This window comes from Sarcophilus harrisii, chromosome 4 (genome assembly GCF_902635505.1).
Source record: "Sarcophilus harrisii chromosome 4, mSarHar1.11, whole genome shotgun sequence".
Taxonomy (NCBI): Eukaryota; Metazoa; Chordata; class Mammalia; order Dasyuromorphia; family Dasyuridae; genus Sarcophilus; species Sarcophilus harrisii.
In genome coordinates, this window is record NC_045429.1 from 415,180,893 (window position 1) to 415,196,394 (window position 15,502).

General features: G+C 36.1%; 1 protein-coding gene across 1 annotated transcript in view; it reads left to right on the plus strand.

Annotated features, from left to right (window-relative positions):
- The window catches only part of CAPZA1 (capping actin protein of muscle Z-line subunit alpha 1), a 43,236-nt gene extending 33,198 nt beyond the window's left edge, over positions 1-10,038 (plus strand). The window contains exons 4-10 of the mRNA XM_031967307.1: positions 1,840-1,903; positions 2,462-2,668; positions 3,545-3,624; positions 4,461-4,539; positions 6,223-6,294; positions 7,872-7,934; positions 8,317-10,038. Coding sequence (XP_031823167.1) covers positions 1,840-1,903; positions 2,462-2,668; positions 3,545-3,624; positions 4,461-4,539; positions 6,223-6,294; positions 7,872-7,934; positions 8,317-8,457 — 706 coding nt within the window. The 3' untranslated portion in view covers positions 8,458-10,038. The remainder of the gene's footprint in view (positions 1-1,839; positions 1,904-2,461; positions 2,669-3,544; positions 3,625-4,460; positions 4,540-6,222; positions 6,295-7,871; positions 7,935-8,316) is intronic.
- Positions 10,039-15,502: the final 5,464 nt, after the last annotated feature.

Consider the following 15,502-nt stretch of genomic DNA (forward strand, 5'->3'; position numbering starts at 1 on the left):
TCTAAATCTGTGTATTAGAGAGAGTTACTGATTTGCATTGACAGAAGGATATAGTTACCACATGGGAGCTCTCTGAAATGTGGAAGTTTCCAAGTTTGGACTGATACCCATCCCCAAATCTCAACCAAAAAAATGGTCTAGAGACTGTTTTAGATACTGGATTTAAAGATATTTAAAACTACAAAGTTTTTGCCCCCAAGTCCTTATAGTTTAGCAGTGAAGATGAGGAATATGTTCAGGTGACATAGTAACAAAAATCCTAGTTTTCAAGTCAGGACCTACACTCAAACTCTGTATCTGCTATTTACTTTACTACTATACACCCTGATAGACCACTTACATCTCCAGGCCTCAAGTTTTTTCATCTATAAAAATAAAAGCTTGAGCTAAATGATTTTTGGTGGCTCTTCTTCTCAGAAGTTAAGACCTTATAATTCAAATATAAATTAGAATTTGATTAAGTATATTGGAAAACTTGAAGTGGGAGAAGAGATTAGAGAAAAGAAAGATTACATCTTGAAGTAATGGTTCCTAAACTATTCCTTTAAAAAGAGTTAGTTCAACAGTAATAGATTGGAGAGGTGGGATAAGGGGAGTGGAGCAGGACAGGAAGGAGAGAGGAAGAACATTTCATGGGAAAATGTGTGCAAGTACATGGAGATTCCAGGAAAAGGCGATGGAAAATAATCCAGAATCCAGTTTGCACAAAACTAGATGAATATAGATTGGAGTCAGTTAGTGGAAGATCTTGAAAACTAGGCTAACAAGTTTATATTTTGTAGTGTAAAATGGAAAGACTCTGAAGACTTTTAAGGAGATGAATTCCCGATGGAGTCAGAGCCTTGGGAATTATATCAGCCTGTCTTCCAGTCCAGTGCCCCTAGCCATCCTCCAGGAAAGAGACTCCTACAGAGAAAGGGTTAGCTATGCCCTCTACCTTCTGGCCAACTGCCACCAACGAGTTAGGCAGACCAACCTAACTGTGGCTTAAGGGAGAGCTAGGAACTCAGGCACATCAAACCACAACCACTAGCTCCTCTCAGATTCTAGGGAAGATAGTTAAGAATCCAGAATTCAAGAATCTTGGGAATAACAGGACACTCCAGATGACCTGGTCCTGCTTCTAGTTTGGGCTACACAGCCATCTGTGAGGGTAGAAATTGTTGGAAGAAAGGCTTGCCTTTCTCACAATCAATAATACCAAATGTTGATCAGCTGCCACCAGGAGCTCACAGGTAAGCTCAGGAGCCCTATTGGGCAGTACTCCCAACTTCCCATCACTAGATTCAGCTTAGCCCTCACAGCCAGAGCTCCTAAAGACCCAGGAAAGAAAGCTCTTTCTACCAAAGTCCTTGGCACTGTGAAATGACTCACCATCAGAAACTGATAAGACTTTATCAGTAAAAATAACATTAAAGATGGCACATTACCATCTGCTTTGCTACTGTGCCTTAATGATTATGGAACTTTTCTGTCTGATTTACAGATGAAATCTTTTGTTTATATTGTCTGACCCATTAAAATGTGAGCTCTTTGTGGACACATTGATTTTTTTTTTCCTTTATCACCAGCACTCAGCACAATGCCTGTAATATTGAAGGTGCTTAATAAATGTTTATTGGTTGACTAAATGAGTTAAAATAACTGAGAGCTAAATTGTTCAATCTTTGATATTTTTACTTTATTGTTAAAGACAAGACTTAGAGTCTGATCAAGGCAGCAAAATGATAGTGCTGTAATTATTAGAGTATTTTTCAAAAGTTACTTTTCCTTCTTTTTAAAAACTTCCATAGTTGTGCTATTAGTCTTACTGAGTTCTTTGTTTACATTTTTTAACAGTGCATTCGCCCAGTATAATATGGATCAGTTCACTCCAGTGAAGATAGAAGGATATGATGATCAGGTAAATATCTATTCCTGATCAAGAGAGATCTCAGCAAAAGCAAAAGAAATGTTTGAAACCTCCTCGGAAAGTCTAAATGAGGCAAAACTAAACTTTTGTGTTATTACTCAATGAAAATTAGTTTTAATTGTGACCCTGTGTACAAGTTTTCCACTGGAAGCCTCCATAGTGATGGGGAGGGTCATTTTGAACAAGTGAGCAGAACAAATAGAATGAGAGAGAATCATTCCTGCAGCACTGCCTATTTTCTAGTCATCCATCTCTCTCCTTATATAAGAAAAAAAATGAGTTGAATAAATGGCAAATAATAGAATTAAGATTTATGCATTGCTTGCTATCTAGGGATGGGGATGGGGAGGAAGAAAAACTTGGAACATAAGGTTTTGCAAAGATTAATGTTGTTGAAAACTATCTTTGCATGTATTTGGGAAAATAAACTATGTATTTTTTTAAAAAGTATTTAGTTTTATCTTGTGCCTATGACAATTTTCAAAAATAATGTTGAGCAAAATGTCATTTTTAATATATTTATGTATATACATTTTGTTTGTTTGAAAGGTTTTAATTACAGAACATGGTGATTTGGGTAGTGGCAGATTTTTAGATCCAAGAAATAAAGTTTCCTTTAAGTTTGATCACTTACGGAAAGAAGCAAGTGACCCCCAACCTGAGGATATAGATGGAGGTCTGAAGTCATGGAGGGAATCCTGTGACAGTGCATTAAGGGCCTATGTGAAAGATCATTATTCCAACGGCTTCTGTACTGTTAAGTATCTGTTTATTTCACTTTTATATAAAATATTTTTTTATATAAGCATTTACGTGGTCCATTGGAATGATGGCTTAGAGTTTATCGACTATTTATTTAGGAGTTCTGTATTTTGTTACTTGAGTCACTTTTGAGAAAAATGGTATAAATTGTATAGCATCACCATGTGCCTCTACATTAATTTTTACATCCATATCAGATTTGTGCTATTTTCATATCAGTAATGACAAGCCCTAACCACAATGGTAGAAAATTCTTAAGTTGGATGTGGACAAAATGACAGAATAAGGTTTTTAGAAAGAGCCATTGGCCGTATGTGTGATTCTTTGGGAGGTACTTGTCCTTGATAAATAAAAATATTTCAGAAAAGAAATCGTGTGTATATGTGTGTGTACATATATATGTACACACACATATACATTCAAAACAAATGGTGATGATAAGAATGACTTTAAAATGATAGCTGTCAGAGAAAAAGCAAATCTATAAACATTGACTCAAGAGACTTGTGTTTGAATCTGTTTCATTGTGTACTGATTATCCTTGAGTTTAAAATTTTTTATATGTAAACAGGAATAAAAAATATTTTGCATCACTTACATTGTATATTCATTGTGAAGAAACCTAAAGTACGACATAAATTTGAGTGATTTCAGTGTGCCATGTGTTATGAAGTAAATTTTTAGGACCTTAGAAAGGGCTTAGTCCCTGCTCCCCATCCACCACTGTTTTATAACTAATACTTTTGTCATACTGTAAGTCTTAGTCGTTTTATCATTTAAGATTTACCCATCCAAAGCAGTATTATGTGGACAAACTTCAGTAGAACTTTATGTTGCCTCAGTCTGATTTTTTTTTTCTTTCACAAATAGGTTTATGCTAAAATTATAGATGGGCAGAAGACTATTATTGCCTGTATTGAGAGCCACCAGTTTCAGCCTAAAAATTTTTGGTAAGAATGTAGAGGCTGTATGTTTTCACTGCCTTACCTGGTCACCCTAGTCCAGCATCTTCTGCCCTCTGTCTGTCTTGCTGCTTAATGTTCATAGGAGTAAACTAGGACATGGGGGGGGAGGGGGGAAGAATGAATACTGGATTTGAAGTCAGAGGATCTGCCAGCTTTGGGTGTGTGTTGGCTGTGCCACTTAACTGTCACTTAGTGAACCACATGAATTTAGGTAAAACAGCTTTCCTTCTTTACGTGTCAGTTTTCCTGTTGATTGATAAATAAGGAGTAAAGTCTACACTGCCTATCTTTCAGCTGCCTATATAGTTTTTGAAAATACCATAGAGGGAACAGTTAGGTGGTGCAGTGAATAGAACACTAGCCCTTGAAGTCAGGAGGACCTAAGTTCAAATCTGACCTCAGGCACTTAACACTTCCCAGCTGTGTGACCCTGGGCAAGTCACTTAATCCCAATTGCCTCAGCAAAAAAAAAAAGAAGAAAGAAAATGTTATAGAAATGTGGATCATTACCATTGCTGTTTTTCACTTCTCTCAATTGAATGAGAGCAAAAATGAGTTGTATTGACAAAGTCACTGATTAGCAGTGCTTTGGTCTTGGTCTGGTTTGTTGGGCTTTTTAAGATGGTGCTCTTCACAGAGAAGTGGTAAGTCAACTTGGTATTTATGGCTACATTTTGAATCCAAAGTTTGGTTGGCATATCATCTCTAGTCATCACTGTCAGAATAGAGAGAGGTTCCTGCCCTATCCATTGGCAATTTAACCTTTCCTTTTCTTTTTTTTCTTTTCACTTACTCTCTAATTGCATTTTGGTTTGACCTAGGAATGGTCGTTGGAGATCAGAGTGGAAGTTTACCATCACACCACCTACAGCTCAGGTTGTTGGAGTGCTAAAGATTCAGGTAAGGTCAACTGACCAAAAGATAGCAACCCTCTGAAAATGAAACTTCTTCATACTTGAAAACTTGATTATATTGTATTTAAGTATGCTTTTAAAAGTTAGTTCAGAAGTTGGACTTTGTGATAAGAAAATGGATATGGGCTTTTTAGAATGAAGACAGCAAGTTTTTGTCATGTCCTGAGTTAGAATGAATTGATGTGGAGACTAGTTTTTTATAGTTGCAATTAAGAAGGTAGGAGTTTATATCTCTTTCCCAAAGCAGTACTGGGGTCAGATGAGAAAAAGATATGTGTGCGGTTTTTTTGGAGGGGCGGGAGGTGGAATTCAGGAACTTTTAGTGTTGAGAGAATGGATTGTGACTTTAAGGAATAACAAGTTTTTACTAGGATAAATAAGCAAAAAGGAAAGATAAGATCTAACCCAGAGTTGGGGAAGACACTATCAATAGAAAGATAGCTTAATTTTGAGCTAAAATTCAAAACTAGGAGATTTTGAGCTCATTAAGTAAATGTTTACTGAGTAGCTGTCAGGGGTCGAATGCTGTGAGGAACGCAAAGAAGAAATAGACAATCTCAGATATTGAGAAACTAAGAATTTAGTAATAGGATAGGACCAGGTAGGTAAAAGCTTAAACCTTGATGAGAATGACAAGGATAGCCATTTAATTAGAATTTAAATAGCAAAGGGTCCTGAAAGTCTGGCAAGATTTTCATCTTAAGATGGGATAAGTGGACTTAAAAAAAAAAAAAAACAACAACCAAAGAGAAAGCTGCCCTAAGACTTTTGAAATCAGCCATCTTGTGATGGTCTTTTTTCATCTATCCTATTCATCTATGTCAAGAAAGATTCAGTATCAGTTAATTTTTGCTCAAGCCTAGGGGTAAAACAAGGGTTGGGTTAAACAGTGACTAGCAAGCTTGTAATCCCCACCACTGGAGAGACTGAGGCTGGTGAATCACTTGAGCTCAGGAGTTTTGAGTTGCAGTAGGATTAAAGTCAGTTGGGTATTCCCACTAAATCCAAGCATAAGTTGGGTGAATCCTTAGGAGGGTCAAATCAATGCAGTCAGGAATGGAGCAAGCCAGAGTGCCCATGCTGATTAGTAATAGGATCAGGGTCACTGGTGAGTACATTCGCCTGATGACATAGGGAGATTTAGTCTCAAGGGGAAAAAAATTGACCCATGATTGATCCAGTTAAGGATCAGAGAAAAGACCACATGGCATATCTTTCTTTAAATGTTATCCCAAGATTGTGTCTTTTTTAAAAATAACATTTGTAATGTCAGTTAATGTTTATGCTTCACTGATCCTCCCTAATAAACTTTAATAAGATTTCTACAAAAATCCTTCTCTCATTTCTAATGGATCTTCATAAACTCTGCCTGTAGAACAAATAGGAAGTCTGGTAGGTTGTATTGTTTTAGAAGTATTTCAGAATATCTGCCCAGAAGTAAACATCCAGATGTTAGCCATAGCAACTCATAAAGACTACTACTATATTAAGGTGATTTATTCTGCTAGATAGAGGCAGTATGCATAGTGTTGAAATAAGAAGTCTTTTGAAGTTTCAAGAATTTCCATGTGCAGTATTGTGAATAATCTGCTCAGAGATGATGATGTTTAGATGATGTTCCCTTATGAATTACTTGTTATTTAATTTATTCAAAAACTCCTTCATGCAGGTCCATTACTATGAAGATGGCAATGTTCAGTTGGTTAGTCACAAAGATGTACAGGATTCAGTAACCGTTACTGTAAGTATGGAATGCCTCAAATCTCTCGTAATATTGCTATGATCCCTGAAGGAACCAGTATTCTTCAAAGCTGATCTTGAAAGTTAACATAAACACACATTTTGTTTTCAAGGTTTTAACTTTGGACATCTCCATGAGCAGGGCAGCAAGAGCTTCCTGGGACAATCATAAAATCAGTCAGACCAGTTACCAGTATAATCTTTGACTTAGAGCAATAGCGGTGACTCTAGGAATGGGATGTTCCTTCTTTCTGTGAGATGATTGTAATAAAGAAGAAATCCAGAAATCCCTTCTTTCTACCATTGCCAGAATCAGAATGTATTGACCAGTGAGATGGTCAATTGCTTATTAGAAAGCAGTAATGTCTTTGATTGGGAATTACATGGTATCTTGTATAGTAAGCTGCTTTTCTATTCATTTCAAAAAACCTTCAGTACCTGATATATGTAAAGTATTAATTACATCCCCTAGAACTCTACTGAGAAAGTTGGGGAGCAGGAAGAATTCTTTACAAGTGTTGTGTCTGGAGCAATTGCACATAATGAAAAAAGGGCTAATGAGATCTTGTGTCACCATGCAGGGGTAGCCCCCCTGTTTTGTGACAAGGCCTCTGTTCCCTAGTTGATTACAGAGGTGTAGCTAGTAACAGGTAAAGTCCTTGCTTCAGTACCAGTTTATGTGTACGTTTAAAGGAAGACCATGGACATCCAGTAACATAAGGGAAAACAACCCATTTATGAGTCAGGATGCTGAAAACAAAATGTCAGACAATAGGCATCAGTATAAAACTTGATTGACAAGCAGTGGAGAAAAGGGGAAAAGAGCATCAATATACACCTCAGACACACACACACACAGTATACAGAATCCTACATATAGGCAGCAGCTCTGCATTTGGGAACACAAAGACACAGGTCCATTCAGCTAGAAAGGTGTGCTCCAAAGTGCTCTTCTGCAAGCAGGATCTTTCTGTTCTGACTTTGGGGGTCACTTGGGAATTAGCCACTTTGCATGTCAAGATTCAAGGCACATGGGATTTGGGGGCTGCAGAGGTATAGGGAGAAAAGCAAGCTTTATGTTGGAAAGACATTATTTTCAGGAACACAGCTACATTAACCTTAAAAAAATATTGCCTGTGTTTCTCCACAAGTAGATTCTGTAAGCTACAGTCTCCTTTAAGGAAAGATTTTTAGTATATTCTCCAAGACCACCGGGCCTATTTTTGTGACAGTCCAATGACTGTTCTTTTTACTTTTATCCTTTTTCTACTCAGTGATAGCAAGAAGATGAAAAGATAAGAAAAATCCATTTCATTTTTTAAAAATCTAAAATCTTTTAAGCAAAATAATGGTTAGTTGTCACCGATCATAAGCAGCAGTTGAGGGAATTAATTAACCAATTATTGGTTAATTTATGTAACTGGTGCTTCTATCACAGCTTCTTGCACTAAGAATATTTACACAAGTGTAGTAGTATTCATGGTCTCTTCCACTGGAGATTAAATTCTTATATTCAATGAACTTTTTATGTATTACTTATAAATAATTGTATTCATGCTTTTTCTTATCTCTTATTAGGATGACGTACAAACTGCCAAGGAATTTATTAAAATCATAGAACAAGCTGAAAATGAGTATCAGGTAAAATGATTTTTGGTAATTTATCTAGAGACATTGAATCATATGTCTTAACACCTTTTATTATGCATCTGTTTTCTTTGTACTACTAGTCCAAGTTTTAAGAGTCTTGTCTCTCTGAAATTCTTAGGTTTGCATTCCCTTTGATTCTATTTTTAAAATGCAACAAAGTGGAATTCTTAAATACTTCCACACTAGAGAGTTTCCTTGAACTACTTCAGTGATTAGTAGAAACACTTCAAAAAAAAATAAAAAATAAAAAGTTCTGTCATTAGGAGGCCACACAAGTATCTCCTTGATTACTCAAGCTACTTTCTTAGTGCAACCTGATCTGGTTTCAGTTTCTGTTCTAGAAATTTATCTACAAATCAATTATTTATTGCAGACCGCAATTAGTGAGAACTATCAGACGATGTCAGATACCACATTCAAGGCCTTGCGCCGGCAGCTTCCAGTTACCCGCACCAAAATCGACTGGAACAAGATACTCAGCTACAAGATTGGTAAAGAAATGCAAAATGCTTAAGTGAAGTTCTTCAGTGATAACATGCAAAAAAAAAGAAAGAAAAAAGAAGAAGAAAGAAAAGGAAAAGAAAAAAAGATTCAAAGTATAGTCTTATAAGTAGGTGGTTTCTAAACAAGTGAGGTATTTTGCTAGGGTTTTCAAAGTTAAGGTTTTCTAGCCTCTTGGAATACTGTTGAACCAATAGCATTGTCTCAATGTTTTTTTTTTGTGTGGTCCTTGCCATGTAACTTCCTATTGTGACTGTATCTACTTGTAGGATTTTTTTTTTTTATTCATTTATTTTTAACATTAAAAAAGAAAAAAAAAAAGAATGAAAGAAAGAGAAACATATATCCTGGAGTTTATGTACTGGTTAGAAAATTTCCTAGCCATGAAAGCCCTCTCACAAAGAGGCAGGTAATGTTTTCAGTACTCTCCCACCTTAATCTTTAATAGCACTTCCGGTACACCAGTGATTTTTATTGATCAACCAGTAGCTTAAAGTATGCTGCAAAATATATCTACAGACATCCCATATTCTTTTGACTGCTGATTGCCACTTAATGGCATCCTGGTAACTGTAGATTTTTAATATTTGGAATGGGGTTTTTAAGGTCCCTTTGATGGAAAAAGGGGGTTTTCTGGAAATTCCATAATGACCAGCTTCTCTGGGGAAAAATCTGGGGGTTTTGTGTTGTTTATTTTTTAATCCAAAGACTTGAACCACATTCCTTCCCAGTGGATTTGTTTGCTTTCTTCCTTTTCTGAAAATTCCCTTCCTCCTAGTAACATGGTTGTTACAGGCATCTGCATTTTTAGAATATAATTAACCCATTAGTATATTTTTTTATATTCAAGAACTGCTGACACAGTCTGGATGTAGAAGAATAAATATTAAAACTTGAAAAATGCAGATGCCTAAGGAATAATAGGCATATTATGCTTAATGCTTTGTGGCAAGTTACTAGAGTTTGTACTGTAAGTGTATGAATCAGACAAATGCATACATCACAAATAAAAATCAAAAAAGATTTGCACCAAAGTAAGAAGAATACTTCTAAAGCAGTGTCTTTCTCTTGTTACCTGTTTCTTAATGTACTTAAAGGGAACACTGGCAATTCACTCTTAAATGGTTTGTAAAACTTATTTGACATTCTTCTTCGGTCCTGCCTGCCAAGAGCTTGGGTAAGACTGATGCAGCAACTCTTCCAGGAGGAGGAGTGAAGAGAGGTGTTCCATAGCTCTCAAAACACAGGTACCGTGCATTTGCTAGAGCTGGTATCAGAACTCTGTATGATGAATTCATTCTACATTGTTTACACTTAGGTGACCAGGCCTTAACATGAGGTCATTTTTTTTTTAAACCAAGTGCTGTCTTCCTATCTCCAAATACCCAATGAAGAGGAAGATATTTGTGCTTAAAGTGGCATTGTTTTTGTTCAGTAACATAGTTAAGCAAGAGTGTTTCCAAAATGTCCCATTACTTATGTAAACTTTTTTTCCAAAATAAAGTATATTTGTATTATTTGCCATTCATAATATTCATCCATATTACAAAATCCTCTGTACCCACTAGTAGAAATACAATGGTTTTGTTCTAAACCTGTTTTGAGTCTCTCCTTTATAATCCTTTCTGTTTTTACTCACAAGGTGGGAAGTGAAATTGTCTGTCTTGGGTCTGATTTTAGAAGAATATTCAGGCCATCTGAATCTAATCCCTGCCTCTTAATATTTACACTACCCTGCCTGAACTTTGAGAAACCTAAAGAAATCAGCCTAGCCCTGAGTGACCACAGTTAGGAACTGTCCATAAAACTTCCATTGATTCTTATTGGAAAATAACTTTTCCCCTTAAATGTTTAGAGGTTCTAGTTTACCTTTCTTTGCCAGTCAAAACAGGTTAAGGGTGAATGAGTGTATATGTGTGGGTGTGCAATCTTTACTTTTAAATTGGTTTTTTTGGTTTTTTGTTTTTTAAGTAGGGTTCTTTTCTCCCCCCTTCCTCCCCATCCCCCAAAGCAATTGGGGTTAAGTGATTTGCTCAGGGTCACACAGTTAGGATGGGTTAAGTGTCTGAGGTCAGATTTAAACACAGCTTCTCCTGACTTCAGGGCTGGTACTCTATCCACTGTGCTACCTAGTTGCCCTATTTTATTTTTTTTAAAAGAGAGAGAGATATGGGTTTGTGGTCATAGGACAGAGCTGATTGTGTGACGTTGATGGGCGTTGGTCCTTGAAACAAGAAGACCTGAATTCAAAGCCTCAGACATTTACTATCTTTCTGAGTCTGGACCAAATGTGGCTCTCTCTGCCACAATTTCCACAATTGTTATAAATAAATAAATGAAAACACTTTTGAGAATTGTGATGACTAAATGAAATAATCATTGTAAAGCACTTAACATGGTACCTAGCACATAGTAGGCATTTAATAAATTCTTCTTCCCTTTTTCTTTTCATCTTCCTTCTCTGGCTCTGTTTTTCCTTACCTGTAAAATGAGGAGATTGATCTAAGTCAGTGTTCTCAAACTTTTGTTCTCATTATCTTTATACTATTAAAAATTATTGAAGATTATTAAAGAGTTTTTGCATATGTGAGTTATATTTATATTTGCCATATTACAACTAAAAACTAATTTTGAATTTGTAGGCCTTCTATAAAGGTTTTAGAGATCCTCAGGATTCTCTGGACCACACTTTGAGAACCATTGATCTAAATAAGTTTAGTAGCCCACCCTTTCTGCTCCAACATATGAATCTGGATCCTTGAACTTTTTAAACAAGATGAAGTATATTACATGGACTTAGCTCTGAAGGTTGTTTTCACACCCCACCCCACCCCCACTCTGCTTTAACTATAGATATGTGGGAATAGCTTTTATCACATTTCCCAGCCAAGAATTAAGAGGGAGTTTCTCTGCCTCACTTATCCCAAGGCCAGTTCAAATCTTCCTGTCTCCCAACAAAAGTAGCTCTTGGCAACATATGTAACTTTTGTTGACCCCAAACATTCCTACCTCTGGCTTTGGTATTCCTTCATTTCAGATGCCCCATTAATTTGTCTTTGCCCAGACAGTCTTCTTGCAAGTATTCTGAATCCCATGGACAACCATTTAGAGCCTTCGTTGACCACCTAATGGGAAAATCAGCTTTCTGATGCTTTACCTCATACCTCTCTCCTATTTTCTATATCTTTCAGCATATTGTTTGCATTCTTACAATAATCTGCACAATGATATTCAAAGGTAATAAACTTGCTATATAGAGAACTTTAGAGGTAGGAATAACTAACAGAATAGAGAATAGCTAGCAAAATCGGCCAAAATGATTTGGGCATGGAATGCTTTGGAACTCAACAGTACACCAACAGAGCCTTCAAATGCTGAGGAGAAGGGGAGTGTGAAATGCCCCTGGCACAAAAGGTACAGGAAATTTTGAAGCAAAACAAAGATTAAACCTATTTTAAAACAAGCAATTTCTTCATGGAATGTGTTTGTTTTGTTTTTTATTTAATATTTTCTTGTTTTGATATTTTATGGAAAAATCTTTGCCAACAGCAAAATATTCTCTTGGAAACTTGCACATTTCATAAAATATTTTCAAAACACTGATGTCTGATCCTCTTCAGGCTACTCAGAGAAGTTTGGATGATTTGTCCAAAGTGATAGAACTAGTTAATGGCAAAACCTTAAACAGAATTGCCTTTAGTGACAAAAACCATAGATCTACCCTTCCACTTAAGATTTTGGCAGTGATGTTGAAAGGCTATTTGTTTAGCCAGGGTCTGAGTAATTACACCCTAGTAAAATGAATGGTGAAAAAATTGTTTTATTAAGCCCTTACCATGTATTAAGAGTTGGGGATATAAGTACAAAAGCAAATATAGTCTGTGACGAACACTGTAATAGAGGCAGAACAACATCATCACTTAATGATGACCTAGGAAGGACACTCTGGCATGGAACGTTACAATGATGATGAATGAGACCGTAGGAGAGTACATTACTGTCTCAGAGTCACTGACAGAGTGGATCCTAGTTCCAGAATTGGAGAAAAAGGAGAGAATAGAGCTTTTAGCAAGAAGATGGCTAGAGAATAGCCCGTAAAGTGAAGCAAAGAAGTTCAGGAGATGAGGGAGTCACAACCCAAGACATGGTCTGAGAGCTAATCCAGACAGCTATCCTCTTCCCATTTCTGTAAGTTGGAGAACAAGAGCTTGTCTAGGACTCGCCTACGATGGGAGAGGATTTGAAATTGGAGGGCCAGGTTCAGATCTCAGCTTTGTTATTCTGGGTAGCCTTTTAGAATTCATTTGAGCTTTGCAGGTCTCTATTTGTAAAATAAAATCACCAATGCCTGTTCCAATTCCAATCTCTAATGTAATGTTCTAGGGGAAGAGCTCACCAATTTCTCAAGATTCAGTCTTATTATTAATTTAATAATTATTTAATTATTAATTAACTTATGAAAAAGAAATCTAGATCCTGGACAAGAAAGGCTCTTGATTTTTCAGTGCCCCCAGGCAACTAGAGACTTAAATTATGGGGAAATTGTTGATTTGTTTTCCTATAGGAAGTTCCTCACAGCTACCTGCTCAATTGAAATCAAGTCTGAACCTTAAAAACAAAACAAAAGCTCAAGATTTTAGTGGAAATACACTATTCAAAATCGGGGAGATCATAATCCTGTTATATCCTTCCCTATGATCAGTCAAATGAAATTACATTTATCAAGTATTTACTTTGTGCTTGGCACGATGCTAAGAAATGGGGAATTTTTAAAAAATGAAATAATCTTTGCCCTCCAAGGAGCTTTCATTCTATTTTTTACATATAATATACAAAATAAATATAAGGTAATCTGTGTGGTAGGAGAGCAACACTGGCAACTGGACAGATCAAGAAATGCCTTGTATCGGATTTGACATTTATGTTAAAACTTTGAAGGAAACTAAGATACTAATAAGATAGAGAGGTGAAGGTTTGCCTTCTGTACATGGGGTTCCACAAGTATAAAGAAAGGGATGGAAGTATAGTGTCATGTGAGGAATAGCAAGACCATTTTGGCTAAACTAAGGAGTGAAGGAGACGTCAGAATAGGGTCAGAAGGGAAAGTTGAAGCCAGCTTGTAAAGAACTTTAAATACCAAACAGCTTTATATTTGATCCTATAGGTGATAGAGAGCTACTGGCTACTGAAATAGTGTAGGAATATTCCATTGGGCATTAGTGGGGGGGTGGGGGGGGGAGTAAGCCAGCCTAGCAGTTCCAGATTTCAAACTGTATCACAAAGTAATAATCATCAAAACAATCTGGTACTGGTCAAGAAATAGAGTGATGGATTAGTGAAATAGATTAGGTACACAGTGCACAGTAGTAAATGATCATAGCAAACTAGTGTTTGATAAACCCAAAGATATAAGCTTTGGGGGTAAGAACTCAATATTTGACAAAATTGGAGAGAAAACTAAAATGCAGTTCGACTGAAATTAAACAAACCATCTCACATTGCATACCAAGATAAATGATTTAGACATAAAAGTATCAAAAGTAAATTAGAGGAGCCTGGAAAAATGTACTTGTCAGATTTATGGATAAAAGGAAGAGTTTATGACCCAACAAGATAAGATCATGGGAAGTAAAAAAGATAATTTTTATTACATGGAATTAAAAAGCTTTTGCACAAACAAAACTAATGTAATCAGAGCAGCTAGGTGGTGCCAGTGGAGAGAGCACAATCCAGCTTCAGACACTTAACATTTCCTGACTCTGTGATCCTGGGCATGTCATTTAACTCCCAATTTGCTTAGGGGGGAAAAAAAAAAACTAATGTAACCAAAATAAGGAAAACAGGAAATGGGGATGGGGTGGAAATGTACTACAAGTTTTCTCTAATAAAGGCTTCATTTCTCAAACATGGGGAACTGAGCCAAATTTATAAAAATAAGAGTCATTCCCCAGTTGATAAATGGATAAAAATTTGAGCAGGCACTTTTTAAAACAAGATGTCAAAGCCATTAGTAGTCATTTAAAAGGTTCTATATTGCTACTGATTAGAGAAATACAAATTAAAACAACTCATGACAGAAAAGGAAAATGACAAATGCTGGGGGAAATGAAGAAAAATTGTAATCCTAATGCATTGTTGATGAAGTTGTGAACTGTTCCATTCCTTCTGGAGAACAGCCTGAAACTGCTCAAAAAGCTGTAAAACTATATATGCCCTTTTCCCCAGGAATATCACTACTAGCTCTATATCCCAAAGAGATCAAAGAAAAAAGAAAAGGACCTATTTGTACAAAAATATTTATACCAGATATTTTTGTGGTGGCAACAAATTGGAAATTGAGAGCATACCCATCAATTAGGGAATGGCTAAACAAATTGTGGAATGGGGTTATGATGGAATACGATTGTGCTATAAGAAATGACAAGCAGGATTGTTTTGAGAAAAATCTGAGAATACAAGTATGAACTCATACAAAATAGTGAGCAAAATCAAGAGAACGCTGTACACAGTAACAGTATTGTAGGAATGGTGAACTGTGGAAGACACAGCTACTCTGATCAAGACAGTTCCAAAGGAACTGTAGTGAAAAATGTCCATGACCACAGAACTGATAAACTCAGTGCAGATTGAAGCTTATGAAAAAAATTGAGGGGGAGGTTTTCTTTTGCAACATGTCTGGTAAGGAAATGTTTTGCATGACATCACATGTATAATGGATATCAAATTGCTTTCTCAAAGAGAGGGGAAAAAATTTGGAATCCAAAATTTAATTTTTTTAAATTTACATGTAATTGGGAAAAAATAAATGTGCTTTAAAGGAATATTCTTATATTCTAAAGGAATCAAAAAGAAAAAGGACCTAGCATAACAGCTTTTTTATGGTAGCAAAAAATAAGAAATTGAGGGGATGCTTATCAGTTGGAGAATTGGCTGAACAAGTTATGGTATATGATTGTGATTAAGTACTATTGTGCTTTAAAAAATTATAAGATGGTTTTAGAAGGGAAAAAAACAGCAAAAAAAAATGTGAAAAGCTGCATTGTGAAGTCAGAAGACTC